Raw genomic sequence first — 18,045 nt, forward strand, 5'->3', positions numbered from 1 at the left:
GTGGGGGGGCGGTGAGCAGTTGGATTGTGGGTGGCCATAGATGGAGGAATCGAGGGTATTCTGAGTTTTCTAGTTTGGGAGTCTGAATTAATCATGGTACCTTAAGATGGAAACTACAGAAGCAGCACATCTTTGGGGGAACAAGGTATGAGTTTGAGGTGCCTTGAACACCCTTCAGAGAAGTCCAAGAGCTAGTTAGAAATACAGGTTCTTGAGGTCAGGAGTGGGATCAGTGCCGTAAAGCAATAAATTTGGGAATTTGGAATGCATTGATGTAAAGATAGTAGACCCAGCGTGTAAAGAGTCCTTGGCCCAGTTAGTGATCTCCTGTGACTCATCTTTTAATCCTGTGTTCAACCAGATGTTTGTACATTCCACAAGCATTTATTAAGCTCCTGCTAGGTGCATCAAAATGAAGATCAGATTCCTCAATTTGAAATTCCTCCTCTCATGTCTCCTAGCCATTCATTCCCCCACGCTGAGTTTCCCAGACAGGTTGCTCAGGTTCCTGCTTCCTCACTTGCTCTCAGTGTCTCTCTGTTTAGTACCACGAGCCCTTAAGTTCTGTTGGAACCCTCCTTGTCGTGCAGCCTGCCTCCTCGCTCCCCTGTGCGCCGGAACTATACCTCCCCAGCTGTGCTCATCTGACTCACCGCCCTCATTTCAAGTTCCCGGGGACATACGGCTCACTGTGGGGTGCTCTGCTTCCGACCCAGTGCCATGTGGGGTGCAGGTATTCACTAAACACGGGTCAAATTGAGCCAGAAGCCTCTCTCAACTCAGAGGAGTAGTGTCAGTCATGTACAAGCCTAAGCTGCAAAGCTTAAGCTTTGCTCAGGCTTAACTGTGGCTCACTCTTTTCAAAGTGCTATTAACATAAGAGTAACATTTTTTATTTTATTTTATTTTTTAAGAGTAACTTTTTTAATTTTTTTAAAATTTGTTTATTTAAATTAGTTTCACGTATATAGCACATTGGTTAGACATCTACGTAGTTCATAAATTGGTCCCCCCAATCGCTCCCTCCTTCCCCTGGCCTTCCATCTAGCTGTCGTATTAATGCTAACTGCATTAATTCCCTTTGTCATGTTCCCCATCCCCATGACCAACTATCAACTACTAATTTGTACTTCTATAACCCTTATCCCAGCCCCCCTCCCCTCTGTCTGTCACCAAGAGTAACATTTTTTAAATGTCACTTAATGATACTTTAAATTAAATGACATTTAAATTTTTTTTTAATATAATTGTTATGAAATCACTTTTTGGTTCAAAACCCTCCAGAGTCTTCCAGCTTCACTTTGAACAAAATCTGACCCTTTACCTCTTTACCTGACTCTTCCTGCACCAATGCCACCCCACATGGCCTCTGCTCTCCTACCCACCCTTCTCACCGTGGCACGTTCCCTCCTGCTGCAAGGGCCTCAAGGTTCCTAGACCACGAGCAGCTCCTTCCTGCCCCAGTACTTGTGGCCTCTTCTTCCTGGAATGCTGGCCCATGGCTCTCTAGGTAGTTGGCTCCTTCTCCCCAATCTCAGTTTAAATATTGCCCCTAGATAAAGCTTATTTTTCAAACATTTTTTGGAAGTATGACATACAGGCAGGAAAGCAGATGTGTCACAAGTTAGCATTCATGTGGCTCAGTGCATTTCCACAAATGGAACATACCCGTGATGTAACTACCATCCCCGTTTGCTCACTGAGCGCCCCACCCAAGGGTGACCACTTACATGGCACCAGCAATATAATATTAGCAAGGGCTTTAACTAAGACCTCTGCAGACATGGCCTCCTGGATCAGCCCAAGCAGGTGGAATTGACTATCTCAGTTCCCGTGGCACTTTTCTCTTTTAGCATCCTGTCACCTCTCTGTCACTTTCTGGGGTTGAGGTTACATGTGGATTTCCTATTGACATTGTTGCTGTCTGTCTCCCCCTCAGGACCATAAGCATGAGGGGTCCCTGAGGGCAGGGCCCCATCCTCCCTGTGTTGTGTTAAAATCCACTAGAGTACTGGTTGCCACTGGGCCACTGACTGGAGCAGGAGTGAAGCATACGCGTTTCTCTGTGAAAAATGCTATGTCACAAAGTGAAATGCTATACAAGCTGCTTTTCTGAATTTCTCGTCTTTTCCTTTTCCTCAGGGGACTGTGAAGCAGCTCTTGCTATTCGCTGAGACAGAGGGGAACCCATGCTTCTTTGACATCTGTGGAAATTTCCTGGTTGTAGGGACAGACTTGGCTCACTTTAAAAGCTTTGATCTATCCCGAAGGTACAATTTTTGTCCAAATGAAGATGTTACATTTGAAAAATTAGGAGATAATGTGGTAGGTAGAAAATGGATAGCAGCTAAAAAACTATGTCCTCATTTCAACATTAACATGCCACTTAATTTTTTGAAACACTGTATACTGTCACTTAAATTCTTAATCTTTGCATGATGGAGAAAGGAGCAGCACAGGGGAGGAAGAAGGGGGTTGAACAGAGGATGCTTGGGGGATTTCCTAGGGTGTTGAAACTTTCCTGTGTGATAGATACGCAACACTGTGTGTTTGTCAAAAACCATGTAACTTCATAACACAAAGTGAGCCTTAGTGTGTGCAAATTTTTAAAAAATCTCTTCAATTGTGGATCACAGAATGGAATACAGAAGGTTACAAAACAACCTACCTTCATTACAAATGTGTGAAACGAGCTCCCTGGAGAGGGTATGGCTGACCCAAGCCACTCTGGGAATGAGTAGCAACTGTAAGACTAAAGGCACAGGGACTGCACACAGCATGGCGTTACAGTTGACAAAGTTAATTCCCACAGGGGGACAGGGTGACAATCTGATAGGTACACTGAAAGTGAACAGTGAAGTGAATGGACAGAGGGTGGTGGAGCCAGGTCCTCACTGTTGGGGTGGGAGGTTGCAGACAAGCAGGAGGAGATGAGAGTGATCCCTGTGGTGATGGATTAGAGCTGGAGACATGTGTTCAAAGTTATGTTTATCTTAATATAGATGCAGATGGATACATATGAAAATATTTATAGATAAGTCTACACACCAGTTAGTGCACACACATTACCTTGTTCTGTCAGCCGAGGGCCTAGGGGTAAGGACGCCCCAAGAGCAACGAGCACACCAGACTGGGGTTTCTAACAGTACTTCCACACCAAGGTCCTTGGAGAAATGGCTGTTCTAGGAAATGTACAAGATAAGCCTAGAGCATCTTATGTGCAAGAAAGTTAGAATGTGCTTTAAAAAAATACAGCTATGGGATTTGTTAAAGGGACATAGGAGCCAGCTAGAAGAGCTCCCAGTGGCCAAAACTGGAACAATTTGAGCAACAAAATAAAATAGCATTATGTTATAATCCAAAGTAGAAAATAAATATGAGTTCATACTGATATAAGTAAGTGATTGAGTAAGTTAATAAGTAGAGGAGAGGAGACAAATTTCCTATACAGAAGAATTATAAATAATTTATGTAGATTCTCCTCCCTTATGGAGAGAAGCATAACTCCTTATTCCATGAGTGTGGGCTGCACTAGCGACATCCTTCCAAAGGGGACAGTATGGGGAGGGGGAAAATGAGTAACTTTATAGACACAACTTTGGACAGGAGAGACCAGGGTCCACATCACAGAGATGAGTCATGTCAATGACACGACCCTTGATATGATGATAATGGCACTGTACCTCTGGGCTCTTCTCCTCAAACCCACACCCCAGTCTAATTATGAGAAAAATATCAGACACATCCCAGTGCGGGGACATTCTATAGCAGCGGTCCCCACCCTTTTTGGCACAAGGGCCTGGTGCTCCTATGAGAATCTAATGCCTCATGATCTGAGACGGAGCTGAAGTGGTGATGCCAGTGCTGGGGAGTGGCTGCAAATACAGATGAAGCTTTGCTCATTCACCTGCTGCTCACCTCCTGCTGTGCAGCCCAGTTCCTAACAAGCCACAGACAAGTACTGGTCCATGGCCCAGGAGTTGGGGACCCCTGCTCTGTAGAACAGCTAACAATTCCTCCTCAAAACTCTTGAGGCATCAAAAACAAGAGAGTCCGAGATGGTCACAGCCGAGAGGAGCCTAAGGAGACGTGATGACCAAATGTCATGTGGGTCCTGGTGGGATACAGGGACAGGAAGAGTGTGTTAAGAAAGAATTGAGAAAAAATGAATAATAACGTGAATAAAGTGACGAGTTACTACTATAAACCCAGTATTGTTAACTATGAGTGACAAACAAGAACCAACTAAATAGAGGAGGAATTTTTTAGTTCATCCATGTGATGGAGAACTATGCAAGTATAACAAAATGCGATGAAGCGATCCCTTTCTGAAAGGAAAGATCCCAAACCTGCTGCAAGGGGAAATGCAAGGCCAGAGCAGCATTTTTAATAAGGTTCTTTGTGTAGGAAGAAGAGGAATAAGAGAATCATACATATTTGCTCTTAAGAACCTAAGAACTTTACAAACTCCCCCTGTATTCTGAGCCTGGCCCATTTCCAGGGGCACAAGGAACCCCGGGGTGAGAGCAGCTAGGCCGTCAGGTGGAACTCAGAGGTTCTGTGAACAAGGGTTTCGGGTCACTCCAAGAAGCAAGTCTTTACTCTGCACAACGAGTCTTCGGTTTGTGCTGAGATCCTTGTCCTTCTCCCTGCAGAGAGGCGAAGGTGCACTGCAGCTGCAAGAACCTGGCTGAGCTGGTCCCCGGAGTGGGAGGCATTGCATCACTTAGATGTAACGCCAACGGCAACAAGATCAGCATCCTCCTCAGCAAGGTGGGCGCTGCAGGGGTCCCGCCTCTGCCCCTCTCCTTCCATCTCCACTAGTTACCCTCAAAGGATCGTCATTCTTTCTGGCTGCCTTTTGTGTCCACTCTGTGTGGCTCTTTTTACCCCAGCTCCCCTTCCTCTTCCTCTTGTCCCCTCTCCAGGGTCTCCTCTCCCTGCTACCCCCACCTGTGTCCTCTCCCACCTGGTGCCATTCTTGTCCTCCCCATCTGCACAGCTTCTGTTTTTACCCGCCTCTCTTCATTTCTTATTTCATCAAAAACAGTGGTTTCTTCTTTACAGAGCCCCCTCTCCTCTTTTCTTTTCTGTCTCTTCTCATCCCTCAACTGAACTCTCTTGCCTGGCCCGAGGGAGTAACAGGACTGTTGAAGGCACCTTTAAGCCTCTTGCTTAGAGACGGAGCGATGTCATGGTGTAGGCGACTGCATGGCAGGTCTGAAGGGAGGGCATGTTCACCCTCTTCCAGGTGGATGGTGCCTTCCACCCTTTAGTATTTGTTCATGTTTTCATTCATTTGTTCATGCTCTTGTTTGTTCATTTAAGAGTTGATTACGGATTGCCTTTCTTATACCAGATATTTTGCTGGGCACTGTAGGTACGAACTGATCAGTTAAACAAGAAGACTCGGCCCCTCCTTCTGTGGTTGAACAGACATCTATCAAACAACGAGGCAAACAAGTACATTTTTACAACCCTGGTGAGAGCTGGGAGGACAGTGATCAGTGCCAGGAAAGCGAGTAACAGTGCGAGGAGATCAGTGCTAGGAGAGCGAGTCACTATCCAGGGAGTCAGGAGGCTCCCACATGAGCCGATGGTTGAGCCAAGCTGTGAGGCTGCAGTGGGGGAGCAGCCCGGTCGAGGCATCCAGAAAGTGAGTCCATCAGCAGAAGCGTGGTCTTGCCGAGGGTCCAGTGTCACAGAGGGGTGAAGCCAATGCTGGCATGGTCAGTGGGCTATCACGTAGGGCTGACGTTGACACAGGTGGAGGCAGGAGCATGATGTTGTAGTGTCTTTTTAGAGATGTTTGTACATGGTGGATTAAGGAGCCCAGGGCACAGAAGTCCCCTTGGCGCCCTCGCAGCCCTCCTCAGGGGTTGGGGGTTGACTGGCTGTGTAGGTAGGGAAGGGCAGAAGTTGTTTCTAACCCTCGCAACCGAGCCGTTTGCAGGGATGGTGGGGAGTCCTGTTTCAATGTGCTGAGTTTGAGGCATCTGAGAGGCAGTAAGTAGGCAGTTAAAAAACACAATCCTGGGTCTCAGAAGTGAGGTCTGGCTAGAGATAGGCGTCCTCGAGAGGAAAAGTGCAGCAGCTGCCAATCTGAGGACCAAGATGGGACCTGGGGAGGCTGAGGGAGTGACGTGGCTAGGGAGGTGGGGGCAGCTGAGGAGATGGGGAAGGGCAGTCAAGGACCACATGCCAGGAGATCACAGGTCACTTGTTTGTTCAGTATGTGGGGCAGTGCCAGGATATCTGTGCATGGACACAGAAATGGGGTTCACGGGCTGTAGGGAGGGCCTCGGCGATCCTGTGAAGGGCCATTTCCATGGGGCGAGGAGTGGGGACAGTGCTGTGACCACTTACTCCTGAAACCTGATTCTGAAGAGCAAAATGAGGTTGAGAGAGATTAACTGATGAGAAGAGGCAGAAGAGAAGGAAGTATGAAAGTCCAGGGAGAGGAGATGGGTGAGCACAGGTCGGGGGCAGGGGCAGCAAGAGCAGGGAATACTTGCCCATTGTAAAAGTAAAAATCAAAAAAAGAAAAAATTCAGTTAGCATAAGGGGGCGGGCCTACAGTGAAAAATAGCCCCTGCCCCCATATGCAGTCCCCAGGGATGAGGAGAGTAGGCTTTGGATAGGAAAGATGGGGGAGTGGAGGAGGAGGCGGCAGGTTGAGATGGATGCAGGCCCTTGCTCCCATAGAGACTGAGTGCTAAAAATTGAGGAGAGGAACTTTGCCCATCCTGTGTGTTGTAGATGTTGCTCCCAGTTTGTCGTTCGTTTTTCATTTTGCTATGTACTAGTGATAACTAAAGCTTATATTTTTCTGCAGTCAAATCTGTTGATGATTTTGTGATTTCTTCTACTGCTTTTAAGCTTGCAGTGTCTTCTTTAGTCTAACATTTTGGCACGTTTTCATTTTATTACCTTTTCTAAAGTACTTGTATCTCATTTACTATTTTCCTAGAATAAAGCTTTTAACAGTCTTCCTAAGTTCTTGGCACTTGTTGCCCCTAGCAACCAAGCCAGTTCCCTTTTCTTACTTGTGTGTGTGTGTGTGTGTGCGTGTGTGCGTGTGCGAAGCCAGTTCCCTTTTCTTACTTGTGTGTGTGTGAGTGTGCGTGTGTGCGTGTGCGCGCATACTTCTCCTGAGTGAGGATCAAGAAGAAAGAAGTGCATACTTCTCCTGAGTGAGGATCAAGAAGAAAGAAGAGATGATAAGCAATGATGATAGCGTTCACAATAGTAGCTGTGGCATCTTGCACCTAACACTTCCTGTTTGACAAGTGAGGAGACTGAGATAAGTTCCTTGTCCAAGGACACAGCCGGCTGTGCTGTGGCTGAGATCCCTGCTCACAGCCCTGACTGCGATGGCAGAGTGGCCAGGACTCAGGAAGAACGAACGAGAGAATCCCATGGGGTTGACCAAATAAAAGAGAATGTCTGTAGGGAGTGGAGAGAGTGGAGCACAGGCAGGATGGAGAATTGAGAACCCGGAGCACTTGGGAGAAGATTCCCAGAGGGAGAGCAGCCTCATTCCTTCAATGTGGCTGCAGAACAGTTCCTCAGACACCCAAACCACCCACCGCGCAGCTGAATCAGACTTGGTTTATCAGAATCCAGATTCCTTCTTGTTCCCATGGTTAATCCACCTCAGCCAAGATGACATCGCACTCAAGTCAGTATCGAGAACAGCTGGACAGCTGTCGTCGAACCCTTTTTTAGGGTTCGTTTTCAATTCTCTGATATTATAAAGTAGCAATTCAGCAACCATTCAGTGAGATGAAGGTAAATTGACGTTGAAATTCTGAATCATGGAAGTATGCTGGCCACAGTGGCTGGTGGGTCATTGGCACCAGGATGTGTTTTTCTTAGACGTGTGGTCACCATGAACTTACGGTTTTCTCTTCCCCTAGGCTGACAACAGCCCTGATTCAAAAATCTGCTTCTATGACGTGGAAATGGACACCATGACCACCTTTGACTTCAAGACAGGACAAATTGATTGGCGAGAGACATTGACCTTTAATGGGCAGGAAACTAAGAAGTAAGATTGTGGTTTGGGATGATTTTGTTGAAACAATGTTGAAAATGACACTCAGTTACTTGTCAACTTCTAAGCAGGTTTTGCTAAGTTATACTTTAAACTTCAAAAGACCCCAGCAATTACTCACAGTGAAGATAAAACATAAAGCAGAAACACACAGACAGTTGGGATAGATTTGGGTCTTTAATCTCTTATTTTCTAGATTCTAGGATTCTAGAATTAGCTTCTGAAAGGGCTATGAATGTGATATCTACAGAAATGGCCCCAAATCACAGGATAGAAACTCAGTGAACATCAGACCCATCAGCATCTCTGATGTTAGGGAGGGTGCGCGCCTTGTAAAGAATGTACTTCTAGAAAAAATAATTGTCTTTCTTCAGGGAGTTTATGTAACATATATTTGTAGTTCCTTCTACTACTAAGAAAATAATAGAATTTAAGTGCTTATACTGGCCCCTGTCATTGGAGCAGCAGTGTGGCTGATGCTCCAGACCTGTGTATAAGCTGTGAGAGCAAGTGCAGAGGTGAGAAGCCCACAGGCTGATGATTCAGGGATGATTGAGCCAGTGCTTTTCTCTGGCCACCCTGTTCCTTTTGCTCCTGTCACATCTCCCTCCTTCCCCTGTCTAGCCTGCCCCGCATGTTCCCACCTCTCTCCTCAGAATCTCTTTCTGGAACCTTCTTTCACCTGGCGGCTTAAACTCGCACCTGCTGGTGGCCCCACCCAAACACACTCATCTTCTCTTCTCACCAAGTTTGGCTCTACTTCTCCATCTCCAGATGTCCCTAGAATTCCTTGCCATCACCTCAAAAATAGACCCCAAATCACTCCCTAGAGACCCTCTTCTTGTCCATAATACCATTTTTCTGGGTCACCTCATCTAAAACCTCAGAACTAACCTTTCCTTTAACCCTACTCTCCATAACTGTAATCCCCAGTGTTCTTGTTTTGAAATGCTTCTGAGTCACACTTTCCCTTCGACTTTCTGCCTGTCATCTGTGCTTTCCTCCCAGGAGCTGCAGGAGCCTCTGAGCCCCGTCCTGGTGTCCACTTGCACTACTCACCAGACTAGTCCCAAGAGATCACTGGTGCTCCATAAGTTCCCATAAATGCTTTCATCTATACCACTGTGCTTGTCTACCTGCCCTGCTTTTTGCTCGGTCCTGGAGCTGTGACATCTGTGAGGGCCACTGGTTTCCTGTAGGGTCAGGTCTCTGTGCTCTGCATAGCCCCTGCACAGGCACATGGAGCCCATCCCTGACTTGTCACACTCCTCCAGGTGGCAGTAGGGTGTGGCTCACTGTCTTCCATCAAGCGCCATCCTTCTTTTAGGGTCTGATCCATTTTTTGCCACCCAACCCATTTTGTCTCCCTAAAGTTCTTCTTCTTGTTCTGGACACGTAACACATGGAGATTTAGAGGTGGGAGGGGCCAGGGGTAAATGCACCACATCACACAGCTGGGACTGGAACCCAAGCCCAACAGGGAGTACGCTCCTGCCTCAAGGTCCACCTGCTGGTCCTGGACTTTGGAGCCTGCATCAGAGACCCTCCTCAGGACCTCTAGAGCCAAAGCCTCATTGTCTGTCTCTCCAGCTACACTCCACTGGGACTCTTTCCACCAGTTTTTTTAATCTGCAAGAGTATAATCAGGCAGGCTGCATAGCAACATGGCGTGTGAAGGTGCTTCCAAGCTGGGCAGCCTGGGACTCAGATGTGTGTGGCCTGCTGACGCTGATCGGAGATTGGCCTGAAGGTGTTTCTGGAGGCTGAGGGCAAGAATGCTCTCCCAGCATTCTGGACGGGTCTCTTTTTCAGGAACCATGCCTTTCCGGACGAGAGGCTAGCACATCTTGTTCCTGTGAGCCACTTCTGGGATCAAAGTGAGCCCAGGCTGTTCGTGTGTGAAGCTGTTCCTGAGGTAATGGGAGCCCACCAGCAGCCCACAGACAGGAAGGCCCACACCGAGGACAGCGCTGGCCCCACGGTACTACATGGCCGTGTTTGCGTTTAGACTTGTGGGGGCTTTAGACAGTGTGGGCTCACAATCTTGGTTATGAGGTTTATGGGAAAGTTACAGGGAAATTCATTCACATGCAGCAGAGCATTCCCCTCTAGGATGCCTGCTACATCTCTCCCCTCTGGGTGTGCGCCAGGGGCTGGCCCCGTCCTCTCTGGTCTGACTCAGTGTCATACTTTGTTCTTTATCCCAGCTAGCACATGTTATTTTCTCTCTAGGGCAGAACTCTTTATTGAAACAGTTAATATAAATTAACCCCCTGGAGCTAACACGTCCTGTGACTAGGTCACCGAGGCGAGGCAGTCTGCTGACTCCTCATTCACTTCACAAACTGCCATGACCTTCAGACAAGGCCGATTCCCACCGAAGTGGCCTCCTTGCCTCAGTCACTGCCCTCTGCTCTTGCCACTCCACTCGTTGAGCTCTGTGGGCCCTCCCTCCCCTACACTGACGACTCTTAGGGCCCCATCCCCCCATCCCAGGGGCCAGGACCTTGACCCTTTCCAAGTCTTGTGTCTTGTGGGATATCCAGCATTCCCTGGGAAAGCCTGGTGGTCTGCCGTGCTTTTCCCTGACCCACCTTGTTCCAGAAGAATTTATAAGTAGGGTCCTCAGTAAGTCAGCAAAAGATAGCAGCCTCTAACTTTAGGAGGCTTATCTCCTGCCAAAGGAATTTCCCTTCCAGGATGGTAAGAGTTTTGACCTCCAGAGATGATCGATAATCAATGTCCGTACCCTGAGACTCCCAGAAGCAAATCCAGTCCTTGGTTCTAAAACACTTAAGTGGTAAAATGTATTGAGGTGGTGTCTCTGTCATTCGATTGAGAGAAGCAGAGACATTGCCAGAGGAATTTTCTTCAAGATAGAGGGCCTGGTGACAAGTCCAGACAAGTCATAAGAATGTGCAAATTGATAATGAGTGAAAGATGAGGGAGCGTGCGTGTGAAGGGCACTTCTTGGCAGTTTGATCAGATAGCTCTTTTGGTCTTTTATGAAGACGATGAGGAATTGTAAGAATTCACACAGCAAGGGAAGGCTCTGGCACCCCTCAACCTATTGATTTCCTGTTCAGAAGGGGTTACAGCCCGATGTTGCTGTTCTGTGTCCCACAGAACAGGGTCCTATGGAGTCCCTCACCTCTTCCCTTGTATTTCCTGTTCCTCAAAAGCAGAAGCAAGAATCTTTTTGTTGTCTTTGCTCTGGGTGGTTTTTAAATCAGAGTGAAAAAAACTGAAGGGTGTGTCTTTTGAAACACTAGAGCTCTTCTGAGTTTCATTCACCAACTGGGTGGGAATGATTAGTCTTTGCTACAAGGAAATCAGTCAGTGAGAAGGGCCTAGCCGCTCTCAAACTCGATGATGCGCATCCTTCCAGAAGATGCGTCAGTTTTTCCAAAGTGCAGCAGATGGCAGCGGAGACTGGCATGCTTGCCATATACCCAGGAGGAGAGCGGATTATCTGTGTCAGTGTGCTCGTCCTCTGTTTTCTCTGTGTTTTATGTAAATACCCCAGCAATGGAAATGGGAATTAGATGCAAAATAGAAAAGTATATTGCCAAACTAAAACCAGAACAATATTTTCCCCTCTCTTCCAGGTGGACGTGTTGATTCTGTCCTTCTTTATTTCTGAAGAGCATGGCTTCTTGCTTCAAGACAGCTTCCACCGGCCTCCCACCTATCAGTCTCTTCTGGGAATGGAAGTGCCCCATTATTACTTCACCAGAAAGGTATGAACCCCACAGGCGCCAGGTGGTGTTCTTGGGGCCCCCTCCTTGGCAGGGCTAGGGTTTCCCAGGCACTGGAGTCAGGTGCCTTAGCTCGTCGCTCATTAAACAAGGCAAAACATCAGCTCTAATATATCCCCTGAAATTCCAGCAAATGTGGGATCTCCCATGTTAGGAGACTCACAAGACGTGGCTTTGCTCTCAAGACAGACAGCGTTGTGCTGAGGAAGAGGGTCCTGGTGTCACTCAGGTATCCTCCCAGCATTTTCCCTGAAGGCCCCACACCCTACAGCTTTCCTGTCTTCTTTTTTAAATTCAAGCTTCTTTTTAAAAATTATATATTCCTATATCCACTGTAGAAAATTTAGAAGCTATAAAGATCAAAGATGATGCAAATCTCCATGGTCCCAGCCCCCAGAGTTGGTTGCTGCGAACAGATTAGCATGTGGCCTTTCAAGAAGTTTCTGTACTTACCTACGTGTGTGCAAGTTACATACATAAAGTTAAGTTTGTGAGAGAATGGTTAAGCAGACACATGCGCACGCCCAGCAAGGTTACTTTGGATGAGTTAGTTGCCTTCCCTGGGACTTGGTCTCTTCGGCAGCACAGCCCCTTGATCTGTGAATGTTATGTGACAAGTTGTGTGTGGGTGTGTGGTCCTGAGGCTGTGCTCAATCTGCACATGTCACGGTGTGCGTGTTCGAAACAATGAATCTGGGTGCACTCGGTTCCCACGTCCCTAAGCTCACCACATAAAACAGTGTCACATGGCACAATGAATAGCATAGGAACTGACTTTTACTTGTGTTAAATGGAATTATCTTTGTGAAGCTTGGGAACGGGCTCATGTGACTCAAAATTCCATTTTTTTCCATCCCTTATTTAAAATAGATTAGTTCTCCCAGACTGGTGTTTTCCTGAATTTCATTCTTATTTAATGCTCCTTAGGCATTTTCATTTCTCTTTGATTCGAGAACCCAGAAGGTTGGGAGAGACATTTAACTTCTTTCTATTGAGTTGTCCCCCATTATTCTCACAGACTGGACTTTGGTTTCTCCCACACACTCATGCAGCCTTTCTCTCCCTTGTTTCTCCTCCCCTGTGCCCACCCTCCAGTGAGGAGACACGTGTGATACAGTGTAAGACGACTCCTCATTTCTCCTGTCACCTTAACTCTGCAGTTTTCTCAAGATCTTTTTTTTCCTTTAAGCCGTAGCTGCCAGTGCGACAGTACTTGCTGCTTCACTTGTGTCCTCTTTAACCAGGTTTATCAAGGACACTCGCAGTGTCAGCTCCTTATGGGAGCAGCATGCCCACGTCACTCTGCAGAGCTCTCATCTTGGTGACACGTATGGCACAAACAGGCTGTCACCTGATGTTTGTAGTACAGGAAATAGTTTGTTTGCCCACATTTGCAATGTCGGAAGTCTTTTTAATTTGACACTAAAGTGCTTATGATGAATGGCCATAAGCATCGTTTCTTTAAAAGCTGCCCTTTTTCTGATTACTGACCTGTCTTCATGTCCCTCAGCCACATCCTAGCAGTTCCCATTCACACACAGGAGGCTACAGATGAGAGTCGACTGCCCTGAGTCCCCAACTCCTGCATGTGGCTGGGGCTGGTGCCTCAGTCCCTCCCTCGAAGAGCTATGATGAGAGCAGTTGGCAAGTGCTGGGGCAGGTGGCAAGTAAAGCAGGACCCACACGCACTCATGTTTCTGTAAGAAGTCCCACATGTGCTCACAGAAGCAGGACTCTGACTAGAACACAGCAAGGCTGATGGATGTCAGGTGACTGCCAGGTGACTGTTAAACCACAATAGGCAGCAGTGCCCTGGTCGCTATTCCGCATGCACGTGTCTGAAGGTTTGCCACTCAGCACAAAATCAGTCCAAACTTTAGCCTCCTGCTCATGTGACGCAGCCTACACACGGCCATAAACCTTGAATTTAAGCTGCCATGGACTGTGGGCTGACTCAGGGCTTTTGCTTATGCTCTACTTTGTGCCAGGAAGGCTCTCGCCTTCCACACCTGGGTCTGACACATCCTGCTAGTGTCTCAAGGCCCCAGTCAAGCAGCCCCTGAAGTTGGGATCCTCAGTTGAACCTGAGAAGCAGCAGTGAGATGGAAGAGCTGCTGAGAATTGAGCTGGAGGCCAGTGGTGGAGGCTAGCCAGTGCAGGGGGCCCTGGTCCCAGGAGGGTGGATCATGATCTCCCTTTACACGGGGGAGCACATGTGTACTCCGGAGGAATGGAGCCTGCAGAGAGGAAGAAGCAGACAATGCAGAAGACAGGGTGGTATGTGTGGGCTCCAGCCCAGAGGAGAGCAGGCGGGCACCCAGCAGGCAGGAAGGAAGCTGACATTTGAGGACACCAGTCCCCTCTGTAGGTTATATTTCAAGGTGTTGGATATAAAACCGCCTTAAGCAGCACACTGTAAATTTGTACTTGTATTCGGACCAGATTCTGCTCTTCCTCTCCACGCACATGTTGAGGGAGCTCTGCCCCAGGTCGACAATTCTTCTGAGAAAAACCAGTGGCGCACACTCCACTAGTCCAGGTTGTCATTTTGGAAGATTTCACTTGAAATCGTGCTGGCATTACATCATTTTAAGACCTTATGCATATGTATGTGGGTCTGACTTGATAGTAAAAACTCCTTCTAGCTTACAAAACAAACCTGGGAGGTAAGGATTTTCGCAGCCAGTTTATAACTGCTGAAAAGTTGGTTAGGAAGTCAGAGGCTGGAAAATGGGTTCCTATGCATGGACAGCCTTTGCTTATCCGCTGTCTAAAACCATAGCCAAAAGCTTTGATAACTTCAAATGAGGACAGAGCCTCTGATAACTTCACTGCATTTGGCAGGGCCTCTTGCTAAGTGTCTGCTTCTGTCTGCAGAGGGACCCCCATAGCTAACATATCTCAAAGAAGAGTCTCAGTGTAGGCATTAGTTTTACATGAACTACAAGTAAACAGTGCCCTTTTGTCATTCAGCCAGGAGAAGCAGACAGAGATGACCAGGTGGATTCAGGGCAGCACTGCATCCCCCAGGTGGTGGGCAGGAGGCCCCTGCGAGACTTCGTGGGGCTGGAGGACTGCGACAAGCCCACGCGAGACGCCATGCTCAACTTCAGTTTCTTCGTCACTGTCGGAGACATGGATGAAGCTTTCAAATCTATCAAACTCATCAAAAGGTGAGGTTTCTGTTGACTGGGGTGTCGAAGGGACGTGTACACTCTTAGAATACTTTCTCTGTGTCTCTCTTCCCCTTCTAAATGAGATTCTAAGAATCACTAACTCTTCTGTGACTCTGTCGTGTTGCATTTCACTCAATGAAATGCCGCTGCGCTTGCAGACGCCAGGACCCGCCTGGCACGTTGTACCACAGAGTAGCGCGTTTTGGGTAGCACAGCTGGGTGTAGGAAGCAGGTGAGCCCGGCTCTTGGCCTCTGCAGTGCTCAGAGCCTCTTGAGCTGTTATTTAGTTGTTTTGATTTATTTTATAGTGATCTAAATACTTCCTAGTCGAAAGTTCTGCAGTTGTTAAATATTCATATCTGTCTCTTCGGGAAGAATTGCTACTAAACAAAAAAGTTTTATAATAAACACCCAAAACAGTACAGTGAAAATGCATTAAAATCGATCTAAAAGAAGTTTTCAATCAAAAGCTGTCTACAAACGGCTTCCTCTCTGTTCCAAGAGCATCGGACAGGTTTTAATCTCAAAAGGGTGGGAAAATTATTGAAGAATGAAACTGAAGTGGGAAAAGAAAGCTGGGAAATTAAGTTGCCTGGGCCAAATTCTCCTCATTTGTAACATGGAAACACCTTTCAAACTAGCATGTGACCCTAGTCCCTATCTTATTTCTAAAACTATGTGACCAAACTTTGTTCCAATTGGCGGGGCCTTTTCCATACTGGCCACATGGACAGATGGACCCTCAGTTTGGGAAGTAAACTAGAGCGTCTGGATGGCATAGCCCAACCTTTCACCAATCACCTTTCATTTAGTATAAACATTATCACAGACCATAGTCAACCACATGGCCAACTTTAAAACTTTAATATACATTTATATAGTCATATACATAATATTATTAAAATTATACATCTTAAATATTCCATTATTCTTTTAAAAAAACACAATTATTTTTAGCATATGATTTGGGGGAAAATCCATTGTAGAAAAGAAGTTCAGAGGGAAGAAGCTCAGATCTAAATGTTCCCACGAGGTACTGGTTGTGGGACAGAAATCTGGCTGTTTCTTCACTGGATACTGTTTATTGTAGATGGTCAGGCCAAAGATGCTTTTAAATCATTCTCAATTGCTTTGTGTTTTTTAAAGCACCAACTCCAGTCCACCATTTGTTCTGACTATCCTGGGGCAATATGGCTTCGAATTCCGGACTGGTCTCCTCACTTCTCTGGAAGGTTGAAAGCTGCAAAGCTGCTTTCTCAGGGATCAGTCTAGTAATAGCCGGTGTCTTACCCTGGCTCCGCTGGGCACCTGCCAGCTCCCAGGATCAGTTTCTTGGGCCAGAGGTTGGCAACAGTGATTCCACCTCTAGGTGGCGCTAGCTCAAGCAGTGCGGCAATTAGAGATCTGTCCTTGTCCCTGTCAGTCCCTGTCCCCCATCCCAGGTCCTCAGGGGTGCGGCCAGTTTTTAGATGTTTCCTGTTCAGCTCGAGGAGTTACGCCCATTCACCTCACAGATTTTGGAGCTTAGTTGTTTGAAATCAGTGTAGCATCGTGAAGGTATTCTATAGCCCACCAAGCATTTGGCTGAAAACAAGCTAAAGATTTTATAAGGGAAAACAGTGAACAATCTCTGAATTTCTTTAAACAAATAGACTTTTCCCCTCTTAATCCGCCAACTGTGGACCTGCCATTATACTACCACAGTGTCCAGAGTCTGTAGGAATGTGGGCTTCTGAGGCTTAGTTGAATGGAAACTTGAATGAGGACATGAGTGACCTGAAGCCATGCTTCCACCAGATTTTTAAAAATATCTTAACCCTTCTCTTACTGCCAGCACACAAAAATGACAGAAAATAGACCAGATTCTTTTCACTATGTGGCAGTGTAGATGGATACAACACACGTTTTAGACAGTGGTAAGAGGTTTGCATTTTATTTTAACTTAGAAAAATAATCAAGCGCAAACAGACGTTTCTAACTCCATCTTGTCATAAAGCCATAACCATCTGGTTATAAACTTTGAGCCACTCAAGGAAGATCACGGCCAGTTCCAGAAAATCTCCCTGGTGTTCTACTTCACCAAAGTAAAGGTGGCTGCAGATGCCCCTCTTGGCAGACATAGAATAAATTAACCCCAGACCAGGGTGCTGAGCAGGGTGGCCACCGCTCCTCACGTGCATCTCAGGTATTAGTCTCCTTGCGACATGCATGAGCGTGAAGCCAGGTTGTGAGTGTGTCAGGAGGAGGCTGGCACAGACAATATATGATCATATAATATATTTATATATAACAGTAAACATACCTGTGTATCGTACATATGCATATATAGGAAACCATATGAATTGCCCGCCTCCTCACAGGCAGTCCCTTGGTTTCTAGATTGTTCGTTACAGTGGATAAAGTCCTTAGCAGAGCCTCTCTCCAGCAACCCTCAGCATGGTGATTCCACATAGTCATTGTCTAGCCCACGGCGAAACCGCGCAGTCAGGGAGCGGCTGATGACAATCACCCGGGGTGCCATGCAGTCCTCTCTCCTGTGAAGAATGTTCCAGATGAGCATGGCTGCTGCTAGGGTGGCCAGGAGGCAGGCGCCAATGTTTAGGTAGCAAGACCAGGACAGACTGGTGTACGGGCCGATTCTATAGAACGTCACCAGCCCGATGACCAGGACAAAACCTGCAAATGAAAGACAAGTGTTGAGAAAGCCTTACTCAGAGCCAGGAAGAGGCCTGTGGAACTCCCAACATGGAGCCCACATGCAACCGAAGCTTCGTTTCCTCCCCGACTGTCTGTGCCCCTCAAATGGGCGATGAGCCCGATTCTGAGTGCTAGTGCTTTGGTGCTGAGCTGCTCTGTATCAGCCCTGTGTGGGTTTCTGTGACTTTTGGGGCCTGTGACTTGGAGCGGGGGCGGTGCATCTGCTCAGTCGTGGCACAAGATAATTTCTAGGGGCTTCATGAGAAAGCAGTCTGGTCCCACGTGCTCTTCCTGGAATCCTCCAGGTGTCAAGCTATTTTCTTAGTCGCCCTCCCCATGGAGGTGGCACTGACATTCT

At 47.1% G+C, this 18,045-nt stretch overlaps 2 protein-coding genes across 4 annotated transcripts in view; one reads left to right on the top strand and one right to left on the bottom strand.

Moving 5' to 3' along the window:
• IFT140 (intraflagellar transport 140) overlaps positions 1–18,045 on the top strand; it is an 88,111-nt gene that overhangs the window by 31,381 nt on the left and 38,685 nt on the right. For 2 of the 3 annotated variants that reach the window (XM_025048241.1, XM_025048242.1), the window contains exons 13-19: positions 2,143–2,270; positions 4,656–4,773; positions 5,381–5,482; positions 7,920–8,050; positions 9,869–10,037; positions 11,665–11,796; positions 14,788–14,987. In XM_025048241.1, coding sequence (XP_024904009.1) covers positions 2,143–2,270; positions 4,656–4,773; positions 5,381–5,482; positions 7,920–8,050; positions 9,869–10,037; positions 11,665–11,796; positions 14,788–14,987 — 980 coding nt within the window. The remainder of the gene's footprint in view (positions 1–2,142; positions 2,271–4,655; positions 4,774–5,380; positions 5,483–7,919; positions 8,051–9,868; positions 10,038–11,664; positions 11,797–14,787; positions 14,988–18,045) is intronic. The other variant, XM_015591122.2, reaches the window with a different exon arrangement.
• The window catches only part of TMEM204 (transmembrane protein 204), a 19,346-nt gene continuing 17,238 nt past the window's right edge, over positions 15,938–18,045 (bottom strand). Inside the window, exon 3 of the mRNA XM_006913979.3 lies at positions 15,938–17,666. Within this exon, the coding sequence (XP_006914041.1) occupies positions 17,422–17,666 (245 nt within the window). The 3' untranslated portion in view covers positions 15,938–17,421. The remainder of the gene's footprint in view (positions 17,667–18,045) is intronic.

Source organism: Pteropus alecto, unplaced genomic scaffold (genome assembly GCF_000325575.1).
Source record: "Pteropus alecto unplaced genomic scaffold, ASM32557v1 scaffold44, whole genome shotgun sequence".
NCBI classification, from domain to species: Eukaryota; Metazoa; Chordata; class Mammalia; order Chiroptera; family Pteropodidae; genus Pteropus; species Pteropus alecto.